This window comes from Leptodactylus fuscus, chromosome 1 (assembly GCF_031893055.1).
Source record: "Leptodactylus fuscus isolate aLepFus1 chromosome 1, aLepFus1.hap2, whole genome shotgun sequence".
Lineage (NCBI taxonomy): Eukaryota > Metazoa > Chordata > Amphibia > Anura > Leptodactylidae > Leptodactylus > Leptodactylus fuscus.
The window spans coordinates 217,236,045-217,259,265 of record NC_134265.1 but is presented as its reverse complement, the minus strand read 5'-3'; the positions used below and the strand labels follow the sequence as shown (position 1 = coordinate 217,259,265).

General features: G+C 41.1%; 1 protein-coding gene across 1 annotated transcript in view; it reads right to left on the bottom strand.

Annotated features, from left to right (window-relative positions):
• ANKLE1 (ankyrin repeat and LEM domain containing 1) overlaps positions 1-23,221 on the bottom strand; it is a 315,425-nt gene that overhangs the window by 279,897 nt on the left and 12,307 nt on the right. Inside the window, exons 6-9 of the mRNA XM_075282013.1 lie at positions 22,910-23,084; positions 16,829-16,988; positions 9,129-9,258; positions 2,666-2,846 (exon numbers count right to left, since the gene is read on the bottom strand). Of these exons, the coding sequence (XP_075138114.1) occupies positions 2,683-2,846; positions 9,129-9,258; positions 16,829-16,988; positions 22,910-23,084 (629 nt within the window). The 3' untranslated portion in view covers positions 2,666-2,682. The remainder of the gene's footprint in view (positions 1-2,665; positions 2,847-9,128; positions 9,259-16,828; positions 16,989-22,909; positions 23,085-23,221) is intronic.

Sequence of the window (23,221 nt, the reverse complement as noted above, 5' to 3'; positions counted from 1 at the left end):
AAGGAAATCACAGCGGATTTTCTGACCCTAGAAAGTTCCTACATTCATGGTCGTATCCACTGACAACCGATCAAGACAACAGACTGTGACCACAAGATATTTAGAGAAAATCTTTAAAACTTAGCAAAATGTTTAATTACTTATATTTTCAAAAATGTTTAACTTTTAGTTATCTACAAATTTAAAAATAATTATGTACATGGGAATACCCCTTTAATGATAGCCTTAATATTATCCAACAGGGATGGCGATTCCTCCGCCACTAATTTCTCAGTACACTGGAGACAAAGCGGCTTTTTTTGAAGACTCGGTAGAGATTATTTTACAAAGAGTGCATCTTTTAGAAGTAGACAGTGTCGACCGTTTCCTTAGCCGGGCTAGAAGCTTTGAATCCATCAGACCTCACACTGATCCTTAGGGAGCTTCTTTAAGCAACTGTATGCACCAAGGCGGCAGCAAAGAAGCATCAAACTGCAACTTTTAAACAGTACAGGATTTGAATTTTGGCACCACCAGAAGCTGGCTAGGCCACACCCCCAACCTCATACCTTTGCGCTGCAGCCAGTGCGCGCTCCATATGCCGGCTGGCGAGAAGAGAAGGATTCTGTGTTTCTTGTTCCTGTCCAAGGCTCCAGTGGACAGCAGCGAGGTAAGAGACGTCTGGACCAGCTAACAGCAGCAGCATGCAGCCAGGGGAAGCCCGGGTGGAATACCGCCACTGGTGGATTTACAACCTCATGCACCGGCAAAAGGCCACTCAACAGCCTGGTGAGCCGGATGCCTCACACAGTCCTCCCGGAAGCGTACCGCCTACCCGGGGACTCCACAGATACATGCAGCAGGTAAGTAGATGGTGTCTTCACCTGTAAGGGAAAGGAAACGACTGGAGGTGGTTCAGGGAGGGATCTATTTAAATTTCTTGTCCCTGAGGGAGGGGACTCCTCCTCTAGCTAAACTGCCATTTTGGAAGTTGGGGGAAAAAAACGTTAACTTAGGCACTACTTACATTAGTATGTATCGCCTGTGTCGCCTTCTACATAAAAAGCCGGTGGGGGATCTGGGTGGGGTTTCTTTTCTGCCAAATGTGAGCCGTTTTCAAACCAAAAGAACAAAATAAAGATAAGTACACTTTAAATCATCTAAAATGGGGTAAAATATGTCTTTCTATAAGTTATTTCACTAGATTGAGGCAATACGTACATGGTGAATATGGACTGGAAAATGCCACGCGGAATTTCCGCCTCCCATTGAAAGCGTTGGTTTTTACAGGCGGAATCCGCCTGAAGGAAGTGTTTGTTTCCGCTAGCGAAAAATTCCGCTAGTGGGGGAAAAACAAAACAAAAACAAAAAACATCCCATTGAAAGGGGCTTTTTTTTTTTTCAGCACAGAAATTCCACATCGTTTTCCTCCATGCGAATGCTCCCTAAGTTCAACAATTTTTCCAGGGAAGAAAAATTAAAGATATTTTTAATCTTAGCTAAAGAATATTATTTTACTTTGAGTAGGAAAAGGTGTTATTTATAGGCAGCACATGCTACTTTTAGCTTGTTCACACATTTACTTAGTCCATTCCGCATATTGGTTACGGAACAAGTGAAACCATCATACGATCATTATCAGTTATTGCATTCACAATTTTTTGCTTTTTGTAAATTCAAATTGGACAAAAGAATCAAGAGCTCAGAGTTATTTATTTATTGTCAAGTTATCCATTTACGGCTAATAAAGGTTTTTTTTTTTTTTTTTTTACATCCGTTCACAGTTCGGCTTACTTTATAAATATTTTCTGTACCATGCATCCAAGTATACAAAATATTTTGTGCAAGTCCAGCTTGCCAATATCGTTCAATAAAAAATAGTTCTGTATTTACAATGTTTTACACAACAACATTTTCGTTAAAGACCATGCAATTTCATCACATATAATAAACCAACATAATGTTTAGATACAGAGTTATCACATAATTGCAAAACCACGCAACAGATTAGTTAACAGATCACATGGTTTTTCTCATATATAGCAAACAACATTGCTAGTCAATTTAAAAAAAAACCTCATTTTGGACAGATCTGTGGTTTGACACTATACAACCACTGACAATGATTACTATTGCTACTATAATGCTACTCTGTTTCTGGCAGAATGGGAATTTGTTTTCTAGCGCCTACTGTTTCTAAGTAGAGATGAGCGAACACTGTTCGAATCAGCCGTTCCGAACAGCACACTCCCATAGAAATGAATGGAAGCACCTGGCACGGCGACCGGCCGCTGGCAAAGTGTACGTGCCAGCTGCTTCCATTCATTTCTATGGGAGCGTGCTGTTTGGAACGGCTGATCCGAACAGTGTTCGCTCATCTCTATTTCTAAGCAATGAGTGTTCTTAGTTTTGGTAGCTGACATGCAAATTAGGCTCTCTGAATATCAGCAAGTGTGATAACCTCTGCAAGTGTTTTAGCAGTTTGCTGGTCTAGAGCATTCAGATGTGTGTTAATGCATCAGCAATGATCTTAGGAGAGAATCAATTGTGGCAGCCTATCAATCTGGAAAGGTTTATAAAGCCATTTGCAATCATTTGAAGTCCATCAGTCTGCAGTGAAAAAAAATATTCACAAGCGGAAAACATTCCAGAAAGTTGACAGCACTAACATATTACAATCTAATACTTTTCCGTAGATGATTCTTAACGTATGTCTGGTGGTCGGAGCTGTCGCTCTCCTTCAGCAAGGAAGATCTGCATTGCTTTATAAAGCATATGCACTCCAAGACGCCGCCGTCGTGCAGGTGTCCAGCTTTGGGTCTGTCCATAATATATACCTTTCTTTTGATTGGTTAACATTTTTAATCCTAAAAAACAAAATCAGACATCCAGATTATAAACCAAGCATATCAAACATTAATGGAACTACAATTACCCCTGTTCCACAGGCCCGATGCCTTGGGGTAACCCTGGACTCTGAACTATCCTTCAAGCCACATATTCAAGCCCTCAACACCTCCTGCCGCCTCCAACTCAAGAACATCCACCGAATTCGCCCCTTCCTCACCCAGGAAACTACCAAGATGCTCGTCCAGGCCCTCATAATCTCCCGCCTAGACTACTGCAACACCCTTCTCCATGGACTCCCAGCTAACACCCTCGCCCCCCTCCAGTCCACCCTAAACTGCGCTGCTCGCTTAATCCACCTCACCCCCCGATCTTCATCAGCTGCTCCCCTCTGCCAGTCCCTCCACTGGCTACCAATAGCCCAGCGAATTGAGTTCAAGCTACTAACACTAACATACAAAGCCATCCACAACCTGTCCCCTCCATATATCTCTGACCTCATCTCCCGCTACCTGCCCACACGTAACCTCAGATCCTCCAATGACCTCCTACTCCGCTCTGCCCTCATCCGCTCCTCACACAACCGTCTCCAAGATTTCTCTCGTGCAGCCCCCATACTCTGGAACTCCTTACCATGACACATAAGACTGACCCCCACAATCACAGGATTCAAGAAGGCGCTGAAGACTCACCTATTTAGGAAGGCCTACAACCTCCAATAACACTATCACCGCACCCCCATCTGTACAGTCTCCCCCTCTCCTTCTGTCTCTACCCCCTTCTCTCATAGACTGTAAGCCCTCGCGGGCAGGGCCCTCTACCCCCACTGTGCCAGTCAGTCATTGTTAGTATTATACCTACCTGTATATTCTGTGTATTGTATGTAACCCCCAAATGTAAAGCACCATGGAATTAATGGTGCTATATAAATAAATAATAATAATAATCAAACATTGATATCAAACACCCCCCCTGAACTCAGAGGTTCCGCAGTCCATTTATGATCGCTGTGACAGCCTGTCACAGCGATCACATTGTCTGGCACATGAGTAGAGTATGCTCTACTGTGACCTAACCCTTGCACTCAGCTCCAAGGTCCCACTGTCAATAGACAGCGGAGACTTCAGGGCTTCGCTGGAAATCAAGCTGTGTGGTTTTTGGGCAAGTGATCGCTGTAACGGCCAGTCACAGCAATCACAATGAAGTTTGTCACATAGTGACAATGACCTCCCTCTCCTAAGTCTATCAGAGAGGGAGATCGGCACTTCTTCCTCCAGCCTCAGCAATATTCAGTTAGATTGGGCATAGTGGTCTATGGGGCATGTGAGCACTGTGACAGCCTGTAGCTACTAATCCCCCACACCTCAGATTCTGGCAGTGGGAGATTGGTGATCACTACACCTACACACACTCCTATCTATCTATTTTTTTTGTGACCCATAAATAAAGATTATTACACTTTTAGGATGTAGACATGCAGTCTATCTGTATACGTATATTTAATCTTTGGGGGCGTTCACACTACCGTTAGTGACCATCAGCAGTGTCTATAACTATTGTCATTTGCAAGATTTTAGCAACAGACACTAGCTGAACTGTCAGAAATCCCATTCATTTCAATGGGATTTTATCTTGGGTCCATTAGTGTCCATTTACACCCAAGTCCGTTTTTTTTCCCCTTATTTAAAATGTATGTATATTGTGCACTGTATAAATTGGTATTCTGGTGCCTCCTTGTGGCCATTTTCTAACACTACAGACAGATGCATATGTGAGGTAAGTATGAAATGGTTTTACCCTTCTACTTTTTGTGGGAAGTGTCGGCCACCTGGGACTTAATAGTCCACGTTAGGAGACGTAATAAAACTTAATAATCGATATTAGGAGCAGGTGTTAAATAAAATAAACCTCCAAAATGCCACTTTCCTCTATACTCTCAATGCAAAAATAAAACATTAAATGTCCCCAAATGGGTTTTTGTTCTGCAAAATTAGTAAAGCATAAAAAAACAAAAACAAACATTTATTCGGTATAGCTGTAATTTTACATCCACTTTGCATTCATGTCTGGGATACTACTGCTCACTATATCCCTTGAAAAATATTTGGAGGGGTGCAGTTTTTTAAATGGGGTCACTCCCTAGGAGATTCAACTTTACTGGTATTTTAGAGGATCTGCAAATATGACATGGTGTCCATATATCAAACACATAAATCTACACTCCAAAAGCCGCATAGCGCCCTTTCCCTTCTGTGCCTGGCTATGTACCCATATTAAAATTTATGCCCACATTATGACACTGTTGTATCCAGAATAACGTACCAAACGTCATATGTGGGTATAAACTGCTATGTGGGCACAGCCGATTGTAGAAGGGAATGAACGCCATGCAGTTTTTTGGAGCTCAGGTATAGATGGTTTGATTTTTAGATGCCATGACACTTTTGCAGAGCCCTGAAATGCCAGTAAAGTAAAATCCCTCTTATATGTGACCCCAATTTTGGAAACTACACCAGTAAAAAGGAATTTATCTAGGGGTACAGTGAGCATTTTTCATCCCCAAGCACACAGCAGATGGGGAGAAGTGAAAATTGCTTTTTCTCCTGGAATACATAATTTCAGCGTGTAATATGTTGTGCCCAGCTTGTGTCCGATGCAAAAGCTATTGTGCCCCGTAAGCCTGCTTAAAGCTAAGGCCCTGTGTTGCAGAAAGGCATTCTTTTTTGTTGCTTTTTCTTTCTTTTTTTTTGTTTTGAGCCAAATTGATTGATGAAAAAGGTATAGGTACTTCTTATATATTTCCCAATCATTAGATAGCCATTCTTGGCTTTGCCGCAAATAAATAAATAAATAAATAAATAAATGAAATACTGCAATAAACTATGGAAAAAAAGTGCATTTCAGCTTAACAATTTTTGCATTGTTTCTACTCTGCTGAGAAGCTAGGTGAAAAAACAATGGAGCACGGAAATGGTGTATCCATGGAAAAATTGCAGTTTAGGTTTCCCATTATCAGCTGCACACTCATTTATGGAAATTGAATGAATACAACACTCAAGAGTTAAAAAATGCTCGCCACACTGCTTGGTAAATCCTTTCAGTGGTGTAGTTTCCAAAATGGGATTACTTGTGTGCGGAGTCCACTTAGCTGGCAGCTCTGTGGCTCTGCAAAAGTGACATGATGTCCCAAAATCAAACCGTGCTCCCAAACCCAAAATATTGCCTTTTCCCTTCTATGCCAAAGGCGGAGATTTACATTGTTGGTTCTTGGTGCCCTTCAAAAGCCAAATAGCGTTTCCATTATATTGGTACTCTAGGAGCTCTGCAAATATGACATGGCATCTATAAACTATTCCAGCAAATTCTGCTCTCCAAAATGCCTATATTGTTCTTTCCATTCCAAGCTCTGCCATGTACCCATACAGCAAATTAATTATGACCACATATGGGGTATTGCAGTGTTCAGAAGCAATTGTTTAGCAAACTGTGGGGTGCTTTTTCTCCTTTAAGAAAATGAAAACTTTGCGGATAAAGTGATGTTTTAGTAATTTTTTTCATTTACACATTCCAATGTTGATAAAATATGGGAAATGGCTGTGGTATAAAAATGCTCATTACACCTCGATAAGGGTGTAGTTTTCAAAATGGGGTAACTTTTGGTGGGTTTCCATTGTATTGGTAAAGCAGGGGTTCTGCAAATGAGACATAGCACCTGGAAACTATTCCAGCAAAACCTGCTTTTCAAACACCCAGTGTTGTTTCCTCCCTTCTGTCCACGGTCGTGTGCCCAGACATCCGTTTACACTCACATGTGCGGTATTTTTGTGCTTGGGAGAAATTGTATAACAAACAGATGCGTTTTACCCTTTAACCCCCTTTAACATTGAATGGTATATAAGTAAATGGTGTGAAGGAACACCGTGTTTTCTTTACAGTGGGATAGGGTCCCAATCCGTATCCATAAGGTAGAAGAAGATCCCACTGAGGCTCAACTTTCTTTCAGGATGAATTTATTCAGCAAGTGGTGACAAAACACACAATGTAGTGCACGTAAACGGTTTCAGCTTAAAGCAAGCCTTCCTCAGACTCTACTTGTTAAATACTAGGGATATATTCCAATATTCAAGTCTCCAGGTGTGGTAGAGTGCATCATCCTTAGTGTAGTATGGTACTAGGACGATCCCTATATAGATGTGTAGGTCCAATATGGTGCCCTATTGGGATTGCAGGCAAGTGGATAGATACCCAGTCTCTGTGCAGATTAGACCTGATCCTGTCCTGTTGGCGGTGTGCCGTGGAAACACGTTGCTGGAGACTTGAATATTGGAATATACCCCTAGTATTTAACAAGTAGAGTCTGAGGAAGGCTTGCTTTAAGCCGAAAATGTTTACGCGCACTACATTGTGTGTTTTGTCACCACTTGCTGAATAAATTCATCCTGAACGAAAGTTAAGCCTCAGTTGAATGGTATATGATCTATTCCACCCAACTCTTACTGATCACTGAACCCCATTCTAGCATTTCATCCAGGCTGTATTTTAGCATTTTTGTATTTTTACTACTGTCAGTCTTATGATGCTCAACGATTTTATGGTTGTTTCTAGTCAATGTTTACTTGTATCAACATAGCCCAGTCTCCTCATGTGTCACAAATTGCTCAGCTTCCCTATATAAGTAGATACAGCTTATTGGGGAAGCATTTTCAATGCAGGGGGGCATTTTCTTGTGCAGCATCCATATTAACCAAAGTGCACTTACACATGGCACGAAACAGGCAAGCCATGGAAGAACACCAGGTAAACTAGAACTCAAAACAAGCAGCTTAAACACATGGTATCATGAAGCTGCACTGTCACTTATCTCAGCAATTGTCTTCCTGCATACTTTCCCTCCATCTCTATCATCAGTGCACACTGTCCATATCAGTCCCTCTCTTCTTCCTTTTCCCATGTACAGCTCTTAGGCACTTTTCATTCTCTTTAGCCACCCTAAATATCCTCACTTTTTTTAAAAAAATTTTTTTATTTTTTTTATAAGCAGTGAAAGCAAACATAAGCGCCCACATAAATCACCTTCTGTCTCTGTCCATTTTGCTCCTCCTAGCTGCTGGGGATCTCTCTCCAAACTCCAACCCTACTTCTTTCACTAACTTTTCTTCTGCTTGCACACACAGAAGTCCTACAAACCTCAACAATATTTACAGTGTTCCTTCTCCTCATCTTTCCCCAGTCTCTTAACGGATCTCTCTGGAACCCCCACTCAGTGTGTAACAAACTAGAATATATTAATGACTTATTCCTTAGTAAATCCATCAGCCTGCTCGCCCTTACTGAAACTTGAATCCAGCAGTTAGATACGGCCTCCCCTGCTGCTCTGTCTCATGGTGGCCTACAATTCTCACACACATCTAGGCCTGACAACAGGCAGGGCAGTGGGGTCGCCACAGTGCATTTTTCAGGCCATTCCACCGGTACCCTCACTCACATTCCCCTCATTTGAAGTCCATGCTATCAGACTTTTCCACCTACTCTCCTTATGTATAACCTTGATTGTATGGTCGTCCACCTGCCTCACCCTACCAATTTCTGGATCACTTCGCTGGATAAAAATAGGGGAAGCCAAGAAGCGAAGTTCCTACCCTCATCATGGGTGAATTTAACCCCTACTTACACTCCTGTCTCCCCAGACGCCTCACAGTTTCTCTCAATAACCACTTCTTTTGGTCTTTCACAACATTCCTCTTCCGCCACACATGTAGATGGCAACATAATTGATCTTTATGCAAATTATGCTCAGAGAGGCTTTTCCCGCTGTGCTCCGAGCATAGCTTCGTCAAACCCGCAATGCAACCCTCGGTTCTTCTGCCGTCCTCTTCATTTAGTCAGCAGCAGACTCTCTTCTCTTTGGGATTGAAATCCTGCGCATGCACTGTTGGCTCTACCACTTCGGGTTCGAGCAGAGCACAACACATGCTCTGCCTACCATCTTGATTCAATGCTTACTTGAGCGTAATGCGAAGATGCAGTACACTTGTTTAGGCCTACAGAGTACTGAGTAGCACTTTTTTTGAAGGCAGCACGTTTCTCTCCATATTTTTCGTGTGGAAACCACACACAGCCCATTATAGGCTATGGGGTCTGCAGTTTTCCTAAGCTAACTTTTTTTTTTTTTTTTTTTTTTTTTTTATATACGGATTAGGTTTCTGTTCAGGGGGACCCCAAGCGGTTTTACAGAACCCAGGTGTGAACCTAGATTCAGGAAAAACTCTTATACAAATAAAATAAATAAATAAATGTGTTACCAATTGCATCCACCATGCAGGCTTCTCTTGTGTATGCCTCTACTGGGATGGCATTTTGGAAACAATGCAGAGACAGCACACCGCTACCGCTTTTCCATATATCTGTAATGTGCTGTACTTTAGAACAAGGCTGAGGGAAAAAAAAAAAAAAGTTATGTATAAACTATTTTTATTATCTTAATACTTCACATAATTAAGGCATGCCTCCAGTTATAGCTTTTCATAAATAAACAGTGCCTTTGAACACAAGAAACTTTGTAACCTCTCTTATACACACTTTTCCAAGATCTACATGCTGGAACTGTACAGTGGAAGCATGGTCTTTAACCCTTTCCCTGCCAATCACATATCTATATGTCCTTCCAGGGTGACACTTCCGTAGCAGAGCACGTATCTAATACGTCCTTACTACTAATGCTGATATCGCAGGACTGATTTTGGATTCATGTTAAAGATGAGGTAACCCTTCATGATAACCCTTAGGGCTAGTTCACACGGGCACAGAGGGGGCGGATTATGGCGCGGAATCCACGTCATAATCCGCCCCCTCACAGTGGTCGTCTATGTAGACCACTAGCGTTCTTTTTTCCGGTAGCGGAAAAAAAAGAAGTGAGCTGCCCTTTGTTCAGGCAGAATCCATGGCCGATTCAACCGTAGTGTCCGCCTCGTGGCAGCACGCTCCAGACTAGGCCCATTCATTTTGGCCTAATCCGGAGCGGAAAGCCGCAACGGGATGCCGTGCACTGCACCAGCATCCCGTCACGGCAGCCGCGACTGAATATGCACACGCAGATTTGCGTGTGAACTAACCCTTACAGATCCGGAAAAATTTACTGTTGAAACCGCTATTCAGCACTGAGATCACAGTGCAGATCTCAATTCCTGACAATTCATCTGTCTGTGTCTAACCTGTATGTGACCCCTTGGGGTGGGGATAGCATGGACTTTATGTACTCTCTCCGTATGCCCTCCTCCTCCTCCACACATCTTGTACCTTCCCATCTTCTCCATTCTCGCTCCGGCTGTTGAAGTCGCAGGCAAGTGTAGTACCTCTCTGTCCTGGAGGAGGAGGCCATAAGGAGCACAAGCAGTGGAAGGGCGTTTTCAGAGGTATGACGCGTAGGGTGCTCAGATTTCCTGGGGAATACCCAGGGTGCTCCGTGGGGCCGATTTATATATACAACTTTTTCATTTTTAAAAGAAACCGCAGGGTCAGTTGCAGTAGTAGAGCCAGTACCCGAATAGCCTTTTTAAAGGATATTCAGGCATATGTTTAGCTATAAATGCATTTTACGAATGATAGAATCCCTTTAAAGAGATCATCCAGTTTCAGATCAATATTAAGATACAAGTTTACAGTTGGAAAGTTGTATAACATTTTATTATGCTACTATATTTTCTCTTCAATTACTAATAGTTTTCTATCCTTCTTTTAGGGTCATGTGATGGACTCACATGTGCAGTTTATTACCAGACCTAGAAAACCATAAAGAATTGCTAGAGAAGGTATATTGAAAAATAGTATCCCTAAGGAATAACATTTGTCCCTTAATTTTCATCTGACAGTGGTCAACCCAGCATTCCTGTCAGCGACCAACTGCTTCACCCCAAGTGTGAAAAAAAGTGCTATTGGAGGTCCTTCCTACCATTCCCAGTTAGACTGTATAATCAACACCAGGTAAAGTGTAGAGAACGCCACACAAAGAATTAAGTGATTCTGAAGTTTTTCTTTTAGTTATGACTATCTTTTTTTATCCTCTATTCTGAGCTTTTGTATGTTGTTTTTTTCTTGTATTATTGTATTATCTATGCTGCTGTAACACACAGAATTTCCTATGGTGGGACTATTAAAAGATTATCTTATTTATTATTGTCTTATTCTGTGCCCTAGTAGCCTAGCATCTACAACCTAGCACCATGCTCTCCTGGTTCGCCTCTTATCTTTCAGACGGCACTTTCAGTGTATCTTTTGCGGGTTCTATTTCTTCCCCTCTTTCCCTTACTGTGGGGTTCCTCAGGGCTCGATCCTAGGCCCCTTGCTCTTCTCTCTCTACACAGCCCCCAATGGACAAACCATCACCAGATTTGGCTTCCGGTAACATCTGTATGCTGATGACACCCAATTATACACATCTTCCCGTGACGTCACAAAAATAGATCTGTCCCTGATATATCCATTGCAGTCTCAGGCCTCACTATAACTCCTAGACACGATGCCCGCTGCCTCGGGGTTGTGTTTGACTCAGACCTTCCTTCACCTACCATATCCAATCACTCACACACTCATGTCACCTCCACCACAAAAACCATCTCCAGAATACACCCTTTCCTTACCAGAGATACATTAACCCCTTCCCGCCGATGGCATTTTTTGATTTTCGTTTTTCGTTTTTGACTCCCCTCCTTCTAAACCCCATAACTTTTTTATTTCTCCGCTCCCAGAGTCATATGAGGTCTTAATTTTTGCGGGACAATTTTTTCTTCATGATGCCACCATTAATTATTCTATATATTGTACTGGGAAGCAGGAAAAAAATTCAGAATGGGGTGGATTTGAAGAAAAAAATGCATTTCTGCGACTTTCTTACGGGCTTTGGTTTTACAGCGTTCACTGTGCAGCCAAAATGACATGTCCCCTATATTCTGTGTTTCGGTACGGTTCCAGGGATACCAAATTTATATGGTTTTATTTACATTTTGACCCCTAAAAAAAATTCCAAAACGGTGTTAAAAATTTTTTTTTCTAAAAGTCGCCATATTCCGACGGCCGTAAATTTTTTATACATAGGTGTACGGGGATGCATAGGGCGTCTTTTTTTGCGGGGCCGGGTGTACTTTTTAGTTCTACCATTTTCGGGAAATGTTATTGCTTTGATCACTTTTTATTCAAATTTTTATCAGAATTAAAACAGTGAAAAAACGGCGGTTTGGCACTTTTGACTATTTTTCCTGCTACGGCGTTTACCGAACAGGAAAAATATTTTTATAGATTTGTAGAGCGGGCGATTTCGGACGCGGGGATACCTAACATATATATGTTTCACAGTTTTTAACTACTTTTATATTTGTTCTAGGGAAAGGGGGGTGATTTGAACTTTTAATACTTTTTATATTTTTTTCACTTTTTTTTTTATTTTTTTTTTTGCATTTATTAGACCCCCTAGGGGTGTTGAACCCCAGGGGGTCTGATCACTAATGCAATGCATTACAATGCTAATGCATTGCAATGCATTGCAAAAAAGCATCATCTCTTTTGCAGGCTGTATACACCAGCCTGCAAAAGAGAGAATTTGCAGACCGGCTGGGAGCCTTTAACAAGGCTCCCGGCTGTCACTGCAACATGACGTCGGCCCTGGAGCATGCTCTAGGAGCCGGCGATCCTTGCCAAAATGGCGGCGCCCATGCGCCGCCGGGAAAATGCCGCCTCCGGCGCCTTTGACAGCAGCGCCGGAGGGGTTAATGCCTCCGATCGGTCCGGGGACCAATCGGAGGCATTAGAGCCGGTTGTCTACTGCTTAAAGCAGTAGACACCCGGCGGCTATGACGGCCGCCCGGCTCCCGGGCGGTCGCCATAGTTACAGACCCGACACGTGCCGTACTATTACGGCGCATGTCGGGAAGGGGTTAAAGACACTTATTGTCACTCTGATTCACTCTCGCCTTGACTACTGTAACACCTTACTAATCTGTCTTCCCCTTACTAAACTCTCCCCTCTACAATCTATTCTGAATGCAGCGGCCAGGATCATCTATCAGAATAGACAGTACAGCGATGCCTCTGGTCTGTGCCAGTCGCTACATTGGCTGCCTATTCAAAAATACAATATAAACTTATCATCCTTATCCACAAGGCTCTCCATAATGCACCTCCCTACATTTCCTCATTCATCTCTGTCTACTGCCTAACCTATGTTCCTGTGTTCTCCGTTCTTAGACTCTGGCTCCTCACAGATGAGCCTCCGGCAGAACCAGCGTTGATTGGCTGAATGCTGTACACTGGCCAATCAATGCTGGTCAAAGCATTCCTATGAGAAAAAGTCAGCTTCCACATAAACGCAAGCTTCCAGCTCTCCCGACTGGCAAGGACAAGCCTGCTGCAGAACCAGCGTTGATTTGCTGAATGCTATGCAGTGTATAGCATTCGGCAAATCAACGCTGGTTCTGAATCGAATCTTTACTGCGAATAGCGATAGTATTCGAACGAGTATTTCGAATACCTACTCGATCGAATACTACTCACTCATCTCTACTCAGGTGATCTAAGCTGAGATATATATACTATTCTTAGATCTATGGGGTTGATGACCTGTGATGGAGTAGGTTTTTGAAACCAAAGAACAAGTTTTGGGCAGAATCTCCACAGGTGGCTAGCTTTAGAATTACTCTTTCCACAGGCTTCTGGGACACTCAGACCAAGCTATTTGAAAGGATCTGCTAATTTTGTTTTTACGATGGCTATACAGGCCATACTTTTGCAATTTCAGAAGTTTTTGCATCTGTGCAATTTCAAAATTAGTCAAAAACATTAAAAGGTTGCAAGTTTGTTTACAAAAGCACTATGATCTTCTAAACTTTCTTGATTTGGAATTAAGCCTATATTCACACAGCCATCATTTGAAATGGAACAAATGTCTCACAAGCTTCTGTCTTCTTTTTAACAATAAAGTAAAAAGGAGACTGATGCAAACAGGTGGTGCTCCATCAGCATCTGTCATTCTTTCTGCTTTTCAGTCCATTATGAATCTATGACTGATCAGGGCAACAGAACTACGGCAGTGTAAATATACCCCAATTTTAAAATAAATGCGGTCCACAGCTAACCATCCGCCCTCTCTACTTTGATTTGTGCACAAGTCATAACACTGAAATTTCCTTCACCCTCCCTCGGTTTAGAGCACAACATGCCAACTGCTGCCTGAACCTCAGTACACAGCCGACCAGAGGAGACCTCAAATCAATGATACAGTGTTGAACTTAAGCAGACAGAAAGCAGTGGAAGTCAAAGCAAAACTCTGCTCCTTCCCCGCCTAGCTTTCCATTAAGGAACAGTAAGTTGCACACACAAAAAAAAAAAAAAGGTTGAGGACTATGATCTCACAAACATCTCCTCACAATGCCTTCTTGCATGTGGTACAGGTATCCAATCTGGAAAATAGGGGCCCCCCCTTCCCAAAACAATGTCAAAATCTGGGGCCTCCCAAAGTCTGTCCCTACCTCTACTCTGCAGCCAACATGAGTTACTCAACTGTCCAGGTAACAGAGATAACCATTGATCATATCCATCGCACTCCTGGCTTTAGGTCCCAGGAGGCCTCCAGACCATGTGAAGTGTTGTGCAGCATATACTTTTTAAAAGGAGAAGGAAGAAGTAAGTTATCTCAAAGAGCGTGGTGGAAAGTTGCCACTTTCACGGGTGCCTAGATCCAGCTCTTGCCTGATGTCTCACGCCAAACCCTGGCAATCCACCGCTTTCTTAATCCGGTCTTATAGATAATCACTGAGATCAGAGCTTCATATTGTTGGGGCCATCCTTTTCACCTCATTGTCTGACACAATGCTACTGACTTTTTTTTTTTTTTTAATTCAAAATTTTTATTGGATTTTTCAATTTTACAGAAAAGAAATGCAATAAACAGAATAACCACAATGCTACCAATTTTGCCTGTACTCTCCTGATCAAGCACCAGCCTTAACGGACAGCTCTCTTTCAGACCGGCTGAATCCACCTATTAGTTTCTTCAGCAATCTTTCTCCCAATGCTGAAGGAGACCTGCAGAAGAGTCTGATCCTCCACACTATTATTGCCTAAATTACTACATCTACCATTATGCCTTTTATTGTGTTTGTCCACTTGGTTTACCCTATGTGTGGCCCCCTGGTGATAACTATTCCCTACATTCTAGTCTCCAAACTTAGGTTTAAACTTGTTTTAAATGCCAACATCCTCAAGGTAATCAGCTAGAGGCTTCCTCAGCTGGGCTAGCTAGGGCTAGCTTAGATGGTTTGCTCTTCCTTTGTTAATTTGATTCCTCCCAACCCTTCAATTGGGACTCTTCATATTGAGTTCTCACAGTAAATAGTTTTAACTTGCTCCAGAGTAGCCTGTGCTGGTACATATGCACATACTTTTCTCTTTTTACTTGTCTGTGGTTTCATTTTCAGGTCTCTGTACTCCCACCACACAGCCTTCTGCCACTTTGTTTCTCGTTTTCCTTCTTCCTGGTTTCTGCCTCCTCCCCAAGTGTTCTCTCCCCCACTTGTCCTCTCCCAATGTCTGTCATAGTCTGAGTGTAACATGGTTTACCTTTTCCTTTTTTTTTTGTTTTACTGCTACTATTGTTTCCCTGAGGTTATGCCATGTAACCTATTTCATTTGCATGAGTGTATAGGCATCCGTTGTTTATACAAGTGTTGACATTTATCTAAGTTTCTGAAAGATTTAAATTTATAAAAGCCACATGTTTGTAAAATGCAACCTCCTCCATATTTCTAAGTCTCAGCAAAAAGAATAAGATTTTATTTATGTACTAGAGGGAGGACCCGGCTTCGCACGGGTATATTACATTTTATGTTTGTGTGGTGGCCCCCTAAGAATTGTCCAATTTTGCAATGGTGTATTTTGTAAGTGGTTTGTGTGAATGTCCATAAGCGTCATGTGATTATGTGTATCTCATTTTGGATGTCAGTGAAAAACCTGTGATTAGTTGTTATGGATACCTGGAGTAAAGCTTTACCTAATCCATCCCCTTGTAGTACTGTGTTTAGATGCAAGTATCCAATCCTTGTTGGTGTGGTACTGTGTGCAGATGCACATATCTAATCCTTCCCGTGTGGTATTGTGTGAAGAGGCGCGTATCTAATCCTCCAGTAAGTGAAACTGTGTGCAGACAAGCATATCTAATGACTCTGGAGTGTGGTACTGTGTGCAGATGCGCGTATCTAATCCTACGGCATGTGGTACTGTGTGCAGACGTGTGTATCTAATCCTATGGCGTGTACAACTGTGTGCAGACGCGCGTATCTAATCCTCCCCTGTGTGGTATTGTGTGAAGAGGCGCGTATCTAATCCTTCGGCGTGTGGAACTATGTGTAGACGCGCGTATCTAATCCTACTGCATGTGGTACTGTGTGCAGACGTGTGTATCTAATCCTATGGCGTGTACAATTGTGTATCTAATCCACTGGAGTGTGGAACTGTGTGTAGACGCGTGTATCTAATCCTATGGCATGTACAAATGTGTGTAGATGCCTGTATCTAATCCTCTGGCATGTGATACTGTGTGCTGATCTGTGTATCTAATCCTCTGATGTGTGTATCTCAGTTTGGATATCAGTGTTGTATTGTGCATGTGGAGTGACCGTGTGTATTGCAGTTGGAATATGAGTGAAAGTCTTGCAGGTTTGTATTGGCTAAGGGGGGGGGACACTGTGTTTGGAATGCTGTATCTCAGCAACGGTACGTCCGAGCAAGTTGGAGTCTCGTCTTAAACCTTCCCTGATATCTGAAGTATCTCTGTACCAAATTTGGTGAAGATCGGTCCAGTCGTTTGGTTCGCATTAGAGAACAGACAGACAGACAAGAATTCATTTTTATAATATAGAGAGATCGCTTTGAAAAGTGTGCATTTTTACAAAAACACAACTTGTTTTCCCACACACATACAAATAAAACTATAGAATAAGGTAATTAAGATCCATACCTGCTTGCAAATACCCTTGTAGTGATTAAGTGCCTCATAGAGATGACAGTATGGTCGAGATCGCTTTCCTTTTCCCACATAAAAAACAGCGCTGATAAAAGTACGAAAGCAATCTAATTGAGATAAGTCATAACAACGAGATGGGAGATTTTGAGTGACCCTAGAAAGAAAGTTCATTTGATTAATAATTATTCTGTTCACAGATCTAGAACAAGTTTCTTCAAGTTCATGCTCTGTCACACTTCTCCATAATTTTTAGATTTGGGATGGCTACATGTTTAACCCCTTCCCGCCAATGGGATTTTTTGACTTCCTGACCAAGCTCGATTTTTCATAACTTACATGTCACTTTATGTGGCAATAACTTTGGAATGCTTTAAATTACCAAAGTGATTTTGAGATTGTTTTTTCGTAACACATTATACTTCATGTTAGTAGTAAATTTTGGTTGATATGTTTTGTGTTTAATTATGAAAAAAAAAACAGGAAATTTGGTGGAAATTTTGAAAAATATGCATTTTATAAAGTTTGAAATGATGTGCATTGCATACAGATAGTCAGACCGACAAAATTATATCCTGAATCTCATGTCCCAGATCTCTGCTTTATGTCGGCATCAAACTTTAGTCACCCTTTTATTTATTTTTATAAGGTTTACAAGTGAAACAACAATATTCAAAATTTTCAAGAAATTTCCAAAACCCGTTTTTAAAGGGACTAGGTATGAAGGGGTTTTGAAAGACCCTTGTATTAAACCCCCCCCCATAAATCACCCCATTTTCAAAACTGCACCCCTTAAATAAGCCAAAACAACATATACCTAGTATTTTAACCCTAGAAGTGCTTAACAGGAATTAATACAAAATGGAGGTGTAATTTTCAAATTTGATTTTACTTTACTAATATTTTCGTTTAGCCCTAGAATTTGCACAAGGGGTTAAAGGAGAAAACGCATCCCGCAATTTGTTATGCAAGTTCTCCCGACTACCATAGTACTCCACTTGTGGGTGTAAACTGATTTATGGAAACATAGCGAGATGCAGAAGGGAAGGCGCGCCAAGGAGCTTTTAGAGGGCAGATCTGGCTGTGAACAGTTTCAGGAACCATGTCGCATTTACAAAACCCTTGAGGAGTCAAAACAGTGGAAACGTCTAGAAAGTGACCCAGTTTTGAAAACCGCACCCCTCAAAGAATTTATCAAGTGATGTAGTGAGCATTAGTAACCCAGAAGTGAATATGTAAGCTGTGCGGAGTAAATTGGTTACACCATTCTTACAACATTCTATTTTCCCACTAGCTCCTATGACACGGATGGGGAAGAGAGGCATTCTGGGGGATCAGCGCTGGTGTATTATCTCTCATAAGCTCTAAATATGGGGGGTCCCCTGAAAACGCTCGCACAGCTTATACATTTCCTTCTAGTCGCAGCCACTTATGTCCTAATGATTTGGCGACTTTTGGGGTTTTTGTCTTCACATTGTACAAGCTAGATTTTTATTTTCTGGCAATATGGCCATATGAGGTCTTGTTTGCGGTATTAGATGTACTTTTCAATGCCACCATTTTGGGGTGCCTGTAACTTATTGGCTACATTTTATTAACTCTTTCTGGGTGGGATGTAAAAGGAAACAATTCTAGTATTGCCTTTTAGCATTTATTTTTTTTCCCGTGCAGTGTACAGCATAAGTAATATGTTACCTTTATTCTGTGGGTCGGTACGGTTACGGCGATACCTCATTTATATTATTTCTTTAATGCGTTGCTATTTGTGCAGAATAATATTCAATTCAGGGAAAAAAAAAATCTATTTTTGAATCACCATCGTCTGAAAGGCATAACATTTTTATTTTTCGGTAGACAGAGCTGGTTGAGGGCTTATTTTTGCGGGATGACCTCTGCTTTTTATTGGTACCATTTTGGTTTTCATCTGACCATTTGATTACTTTTTATTGAACATTTTGTAAGGGAAAGGTGGTGAATAATCATTATTTTGTGCTGGTTTTCTACGTTTTTTTTTTTTTAATGACGTTCGCTGTCCGGGTTAAATAATGTTTTAATTTTATTGTTCAGGTTATTACGGACGCGGTGATACCAAATATGTAATGATTTTTTTTTCTATTTTTCTTTATTTTACATAAAACATTTTATATGGGGAAAAATGGATTTTTGGGGCTTTATTTATTTCTAAATTTATTTTAAACTTATTTAAAATTTTTACTTTTTTATAACTTTTTTTTTTTTCTGTCCCCATGGGGGTTTGAAGCAGTGATCTGATCTGCTGATCTCTGCTTCACTAGATATACGCTGCAATACACGTGTTACACATTTATTTTAAACTTAAACTTTTTTATTTTTACTTTTTTAGAACTTTTTTTTTCTGTCCCCATGGGGGATTGAAGCAGTGATCTCCTGATCACTGCTTCACCAGATGTACGCTGCAATACATGTGTTACACGTGTATTGCAGAGCACAGGAAGCAGTCATCCTGTGCAGACGCATGGAATCACTGCTTCCATTCTTGGCAGGATCAACCAGGTAGGTGGAGGGGACGGCATGTGGCAGACCCGGGGTCACTGATCAGACCCCGGGCTGCCCACTACCAACATCAGCACCCGCCGAAACCGGCGCGGGGGGTGCCAATCGGCACCATTAATATACAGAAACCCTGGAGATGGCGGCGGTCATGTTTCCGACCGTGGGTGTTACAGGGCATTGTCAGCCGTATGTTACAGCTGACACCTGCAGGGCATGGTGCACACACAGGTTCTGTGTGCGCACCATGCAGCCACCATAGTACTACGGCGGTTTGCGGGAAGTCCTTCCCGGCAGCGCCGTACTATTACGGCAGATGTCGGGAAGGGGTTAACCCTTCTCTTTAAAATGAATCCAAGATCATTTTCATACCCCTAATAGATCCTGAGATATAGAGCTCTAAAGTGTCTTACCCGCTCTTGTCTCAGGTAGCATCTTAACAGGTGCTGTAGGAGGGGAAAGGAGCAGCCCTGCAGTCTACACTATTCCCTCTCTCATCAATCAGAGAAACATACAGTACTTTTGCTCTCTGTCATATAAAGGGATAATATCCCCCTGAGCTTTATTAGAGGGGAATTATGCAATACCCCTCTGAACAGAACCAGGAAGTTTATTGGTGCTTTGACCCCATTTTACCATTGCCCAGTTCACAGTGCCAAAAGAATTGCACCACATTTACTTACACATGTACAAAGTTATCAATAAAGTTTACATTTCAACCAATCCCTGTCCTGTCCATACCTGATCTTTATAGAGTAAAATAAGTCTCTCTAGCGATATCAGTTACACGCTAAAAGTTTTTTGATATGTACATTTTGTTTGCAGAAAGGCTTAAGCCGGCACTTTAGTGGCAAATTTAAATTTTTGCTTATAATCTCTCTTTGCTGCAAAGTTGCATAAAGGTGGTTGTATATATGAAATATTAAGTTGTGTTTCTATATATGGTATGCTGTGCAATTGTATTATATGTAAACCCCCAAATGTAAAGCACCATGGAATTAATGGTGCTATATAAATAAACATTAATGCAGGGTTTCTGGCCGCACCCTGACCCCGTCCCCCCCAGGTGGCCCTTTTCCCTCATCCCAGGTAAATTTTCAAAGGTGAGAGGAGATTTCCTGCGTCATTTTCTCACGGCCGCCAGGACTGTCATCCCACGCCACTGGTGCAGTTCCACCCCTCCCTCCTCATCCGTAGAATGGAGAGCCTGGTTGCGAGAGACTCGCCCGATTCTTCTAAGTCTGAAGCCCTCTGGTGGCTGTGGGTGATGTTCCAGGAGACTTCGGAGTTCTCCTCCCTGTTCAGTTGAGCCCTGAGAAGCTCGTAGAGTGTCCTATCCTGCTCTGCCTCTCCAGTGACCTCTCCTTTTTCCTCTTTGTTTCCTGTCTGTTGTGTCTGTCTCCTCCTGTTTCTTGTGATTGTCCTATATGTCGTCAGTACCCCCCCCCTTTTTTTTTTTAGTTTTTCAGGGGTTACACCCCTGCTTCCTCTTGAACTGTTGTTTTGGTTCACATTATATGCTTTTGTCGCTAGAGGGTTCTCCCCCTGACATCTGTTTTACTTCTTGCCTTGCTTGGCCTCTTGATGGAACCTTGGGCATATGGCCCTTCTTTCCTTGTTTTGCATTTGTTGTTTTTTCTTATGTTTATTTACCATGTGGTATCCTTTATTTTCTTTGAAACATTTAATAAAATCTGATTACGAATAATAATGATGATGATCAAACTTGAGCAGACCCACATCAGACTCCCATTTTTGTCTTCTAGTAAAAGGGAACTTATAGTAAGTATCGGTAGTGTATAAATATCAGAGCTAAATGCCTCTTGTATCCTCATCTCAAGAAAATCTACACTTGGATGACCCAGTATGGTCAAATTACAAATCTTAGCCTGAGCTTCTAATGCATGCTATAATTGAAGAAAATGATTAAATACATGGTGCAGTAGATGAAACTGATAACATTTTTGATAAGCTCCCCAGAAAATTGTCTGGATTTCCTTAGGCTGCCACTATAGAACACTCTTAAAACTGCATATTTCTCTTCTCTTCGTTTTGCCATAGTCAAACGGTTATAATCTTCCACCTCCAACATGGTCTTAATCTTTTAGATACAGTGGCAAAAAAGGCAAGCTACCAGCATATAAATTAAAATACATATATTCTTTATTAAATGAACATAAGGAAAACCAATAAACAACAAGATAAGACAGGGGAAACAATATAACCAAACCAAACCAGCATAATAGGATAACTGTATATCATGCAATAAATATATATCTTGTACCCACGCTCTCCAAAGAATAAATTTATTTATACATGGTAGCAAGTTTAATAAAAAAGATATCTATAGGGATAAATATATACCTATGAGCGTTGGGTCCTCTGATTATGACATCACTTGATAGATACTCCGGGGCGGCTCATGGATGGCGGGATTTCCTTCAACCTCAGCAGTAATCCTTTCGCATTGTTATGTAGGTTAGCGGGTTCGAATGTTGCTTACATTTTCTGAGATATATATATCTGCCCTTCATGCATTATTGTTATATATACTTACCTCTGAGAGGGTGCTATTCATTATATTCGGACTTGAAGGTATATATTTATCCCTATAGATATCTTTTCTATTAAACTTGCTACCATGTATAAATAAATTTATTCTTTGGAGAGAGTGGGTACAAGACATATATTTATTGCATGAGATACAGTTATCCTATAATGCTGGTTTGGTTATATTGTTTCCCCTGTCTTATCTTCTATGTTATTTATTGGTTTTCCTTATGTTCATTTAATAAAGCATATATGTATTTTAATTTACATGGTGGTAGTTTGCCTTTTTTTAGCACTGTATCTATATAATTTTCAAAGTATTAATTTTGCGTTGATGGTCTTAAACTTATCCCATATTTTATCCAGTTGGAATAAAATCAGGGGGTCAACCCTGTGCGCCAATTTTTAACATATCTAGATGGGCATCCTCTACCGACACCAGTAGTTGCTGGACAACATAGGGGCTGTCCAACCAGCCCAAACTGTGAAGTGCTGTGTCTGGGCTGCAGACGGCAAGTCAACCATTATCCTTTGCTCTGATCTGTCTCAAAACTGTGTAGAGGGCCATCTTCTTTAATGACAATAAGGATTTAAGTATTAGGTCAGATTTCAGGCTCATTTTAGGGGAGACACAGCATTAAAAGTATCAGCACTGATCAAATGACTGATGGTCATAAAATGACCTTCTAATGCCAAGCAGCTGCATGAAAAGTAACTTCCCAGGTTAAATGTGCTGAACAGAGATGGGACATCATTTTGGGGACTGAGGAAAAACCAAACAGATTTGTGATCAAAAATGTTTTATGACTGTCCTTTGCAAGACAGTTGCGGTGATCCAATGTGTAATACACCAGATTAGTAAAAGCCAATTAATAAAATAAGATTTGAAAAAAAAATAAAAAAATAAAAGCCAATATATTTATAAACCTCTAAATACACTGCAATAAGAAAAAACATTAGCCATAAATAAATGTGGGAATAGGGAGTCAAATCTCTTACCTTGGATCCAATAATAAGTAATTAAAACTACATTTTAAGACACCTTCTCTCCACTTTTTTGTTTTATCTGGTTGGTCAAATTCTTGTGAAAGCTCTGCCTCATCTTTATTGCAGTCTGGAATGTTAAAGGTGGTCATGGCCAAAGAGAGTTCTGGGCTATAATGAAAGGAAAAACCTATAATAGACAAATGTAAGTAAAGTTAATGGTAACTAAACTTTAGGACAGCTTGATTTTTTATAAGGAATTTGAGTCATTAAAGGGATTATATATATATAAAAAAAAAAAAAAAAAAAAAAAAATGAGCGTTTTTA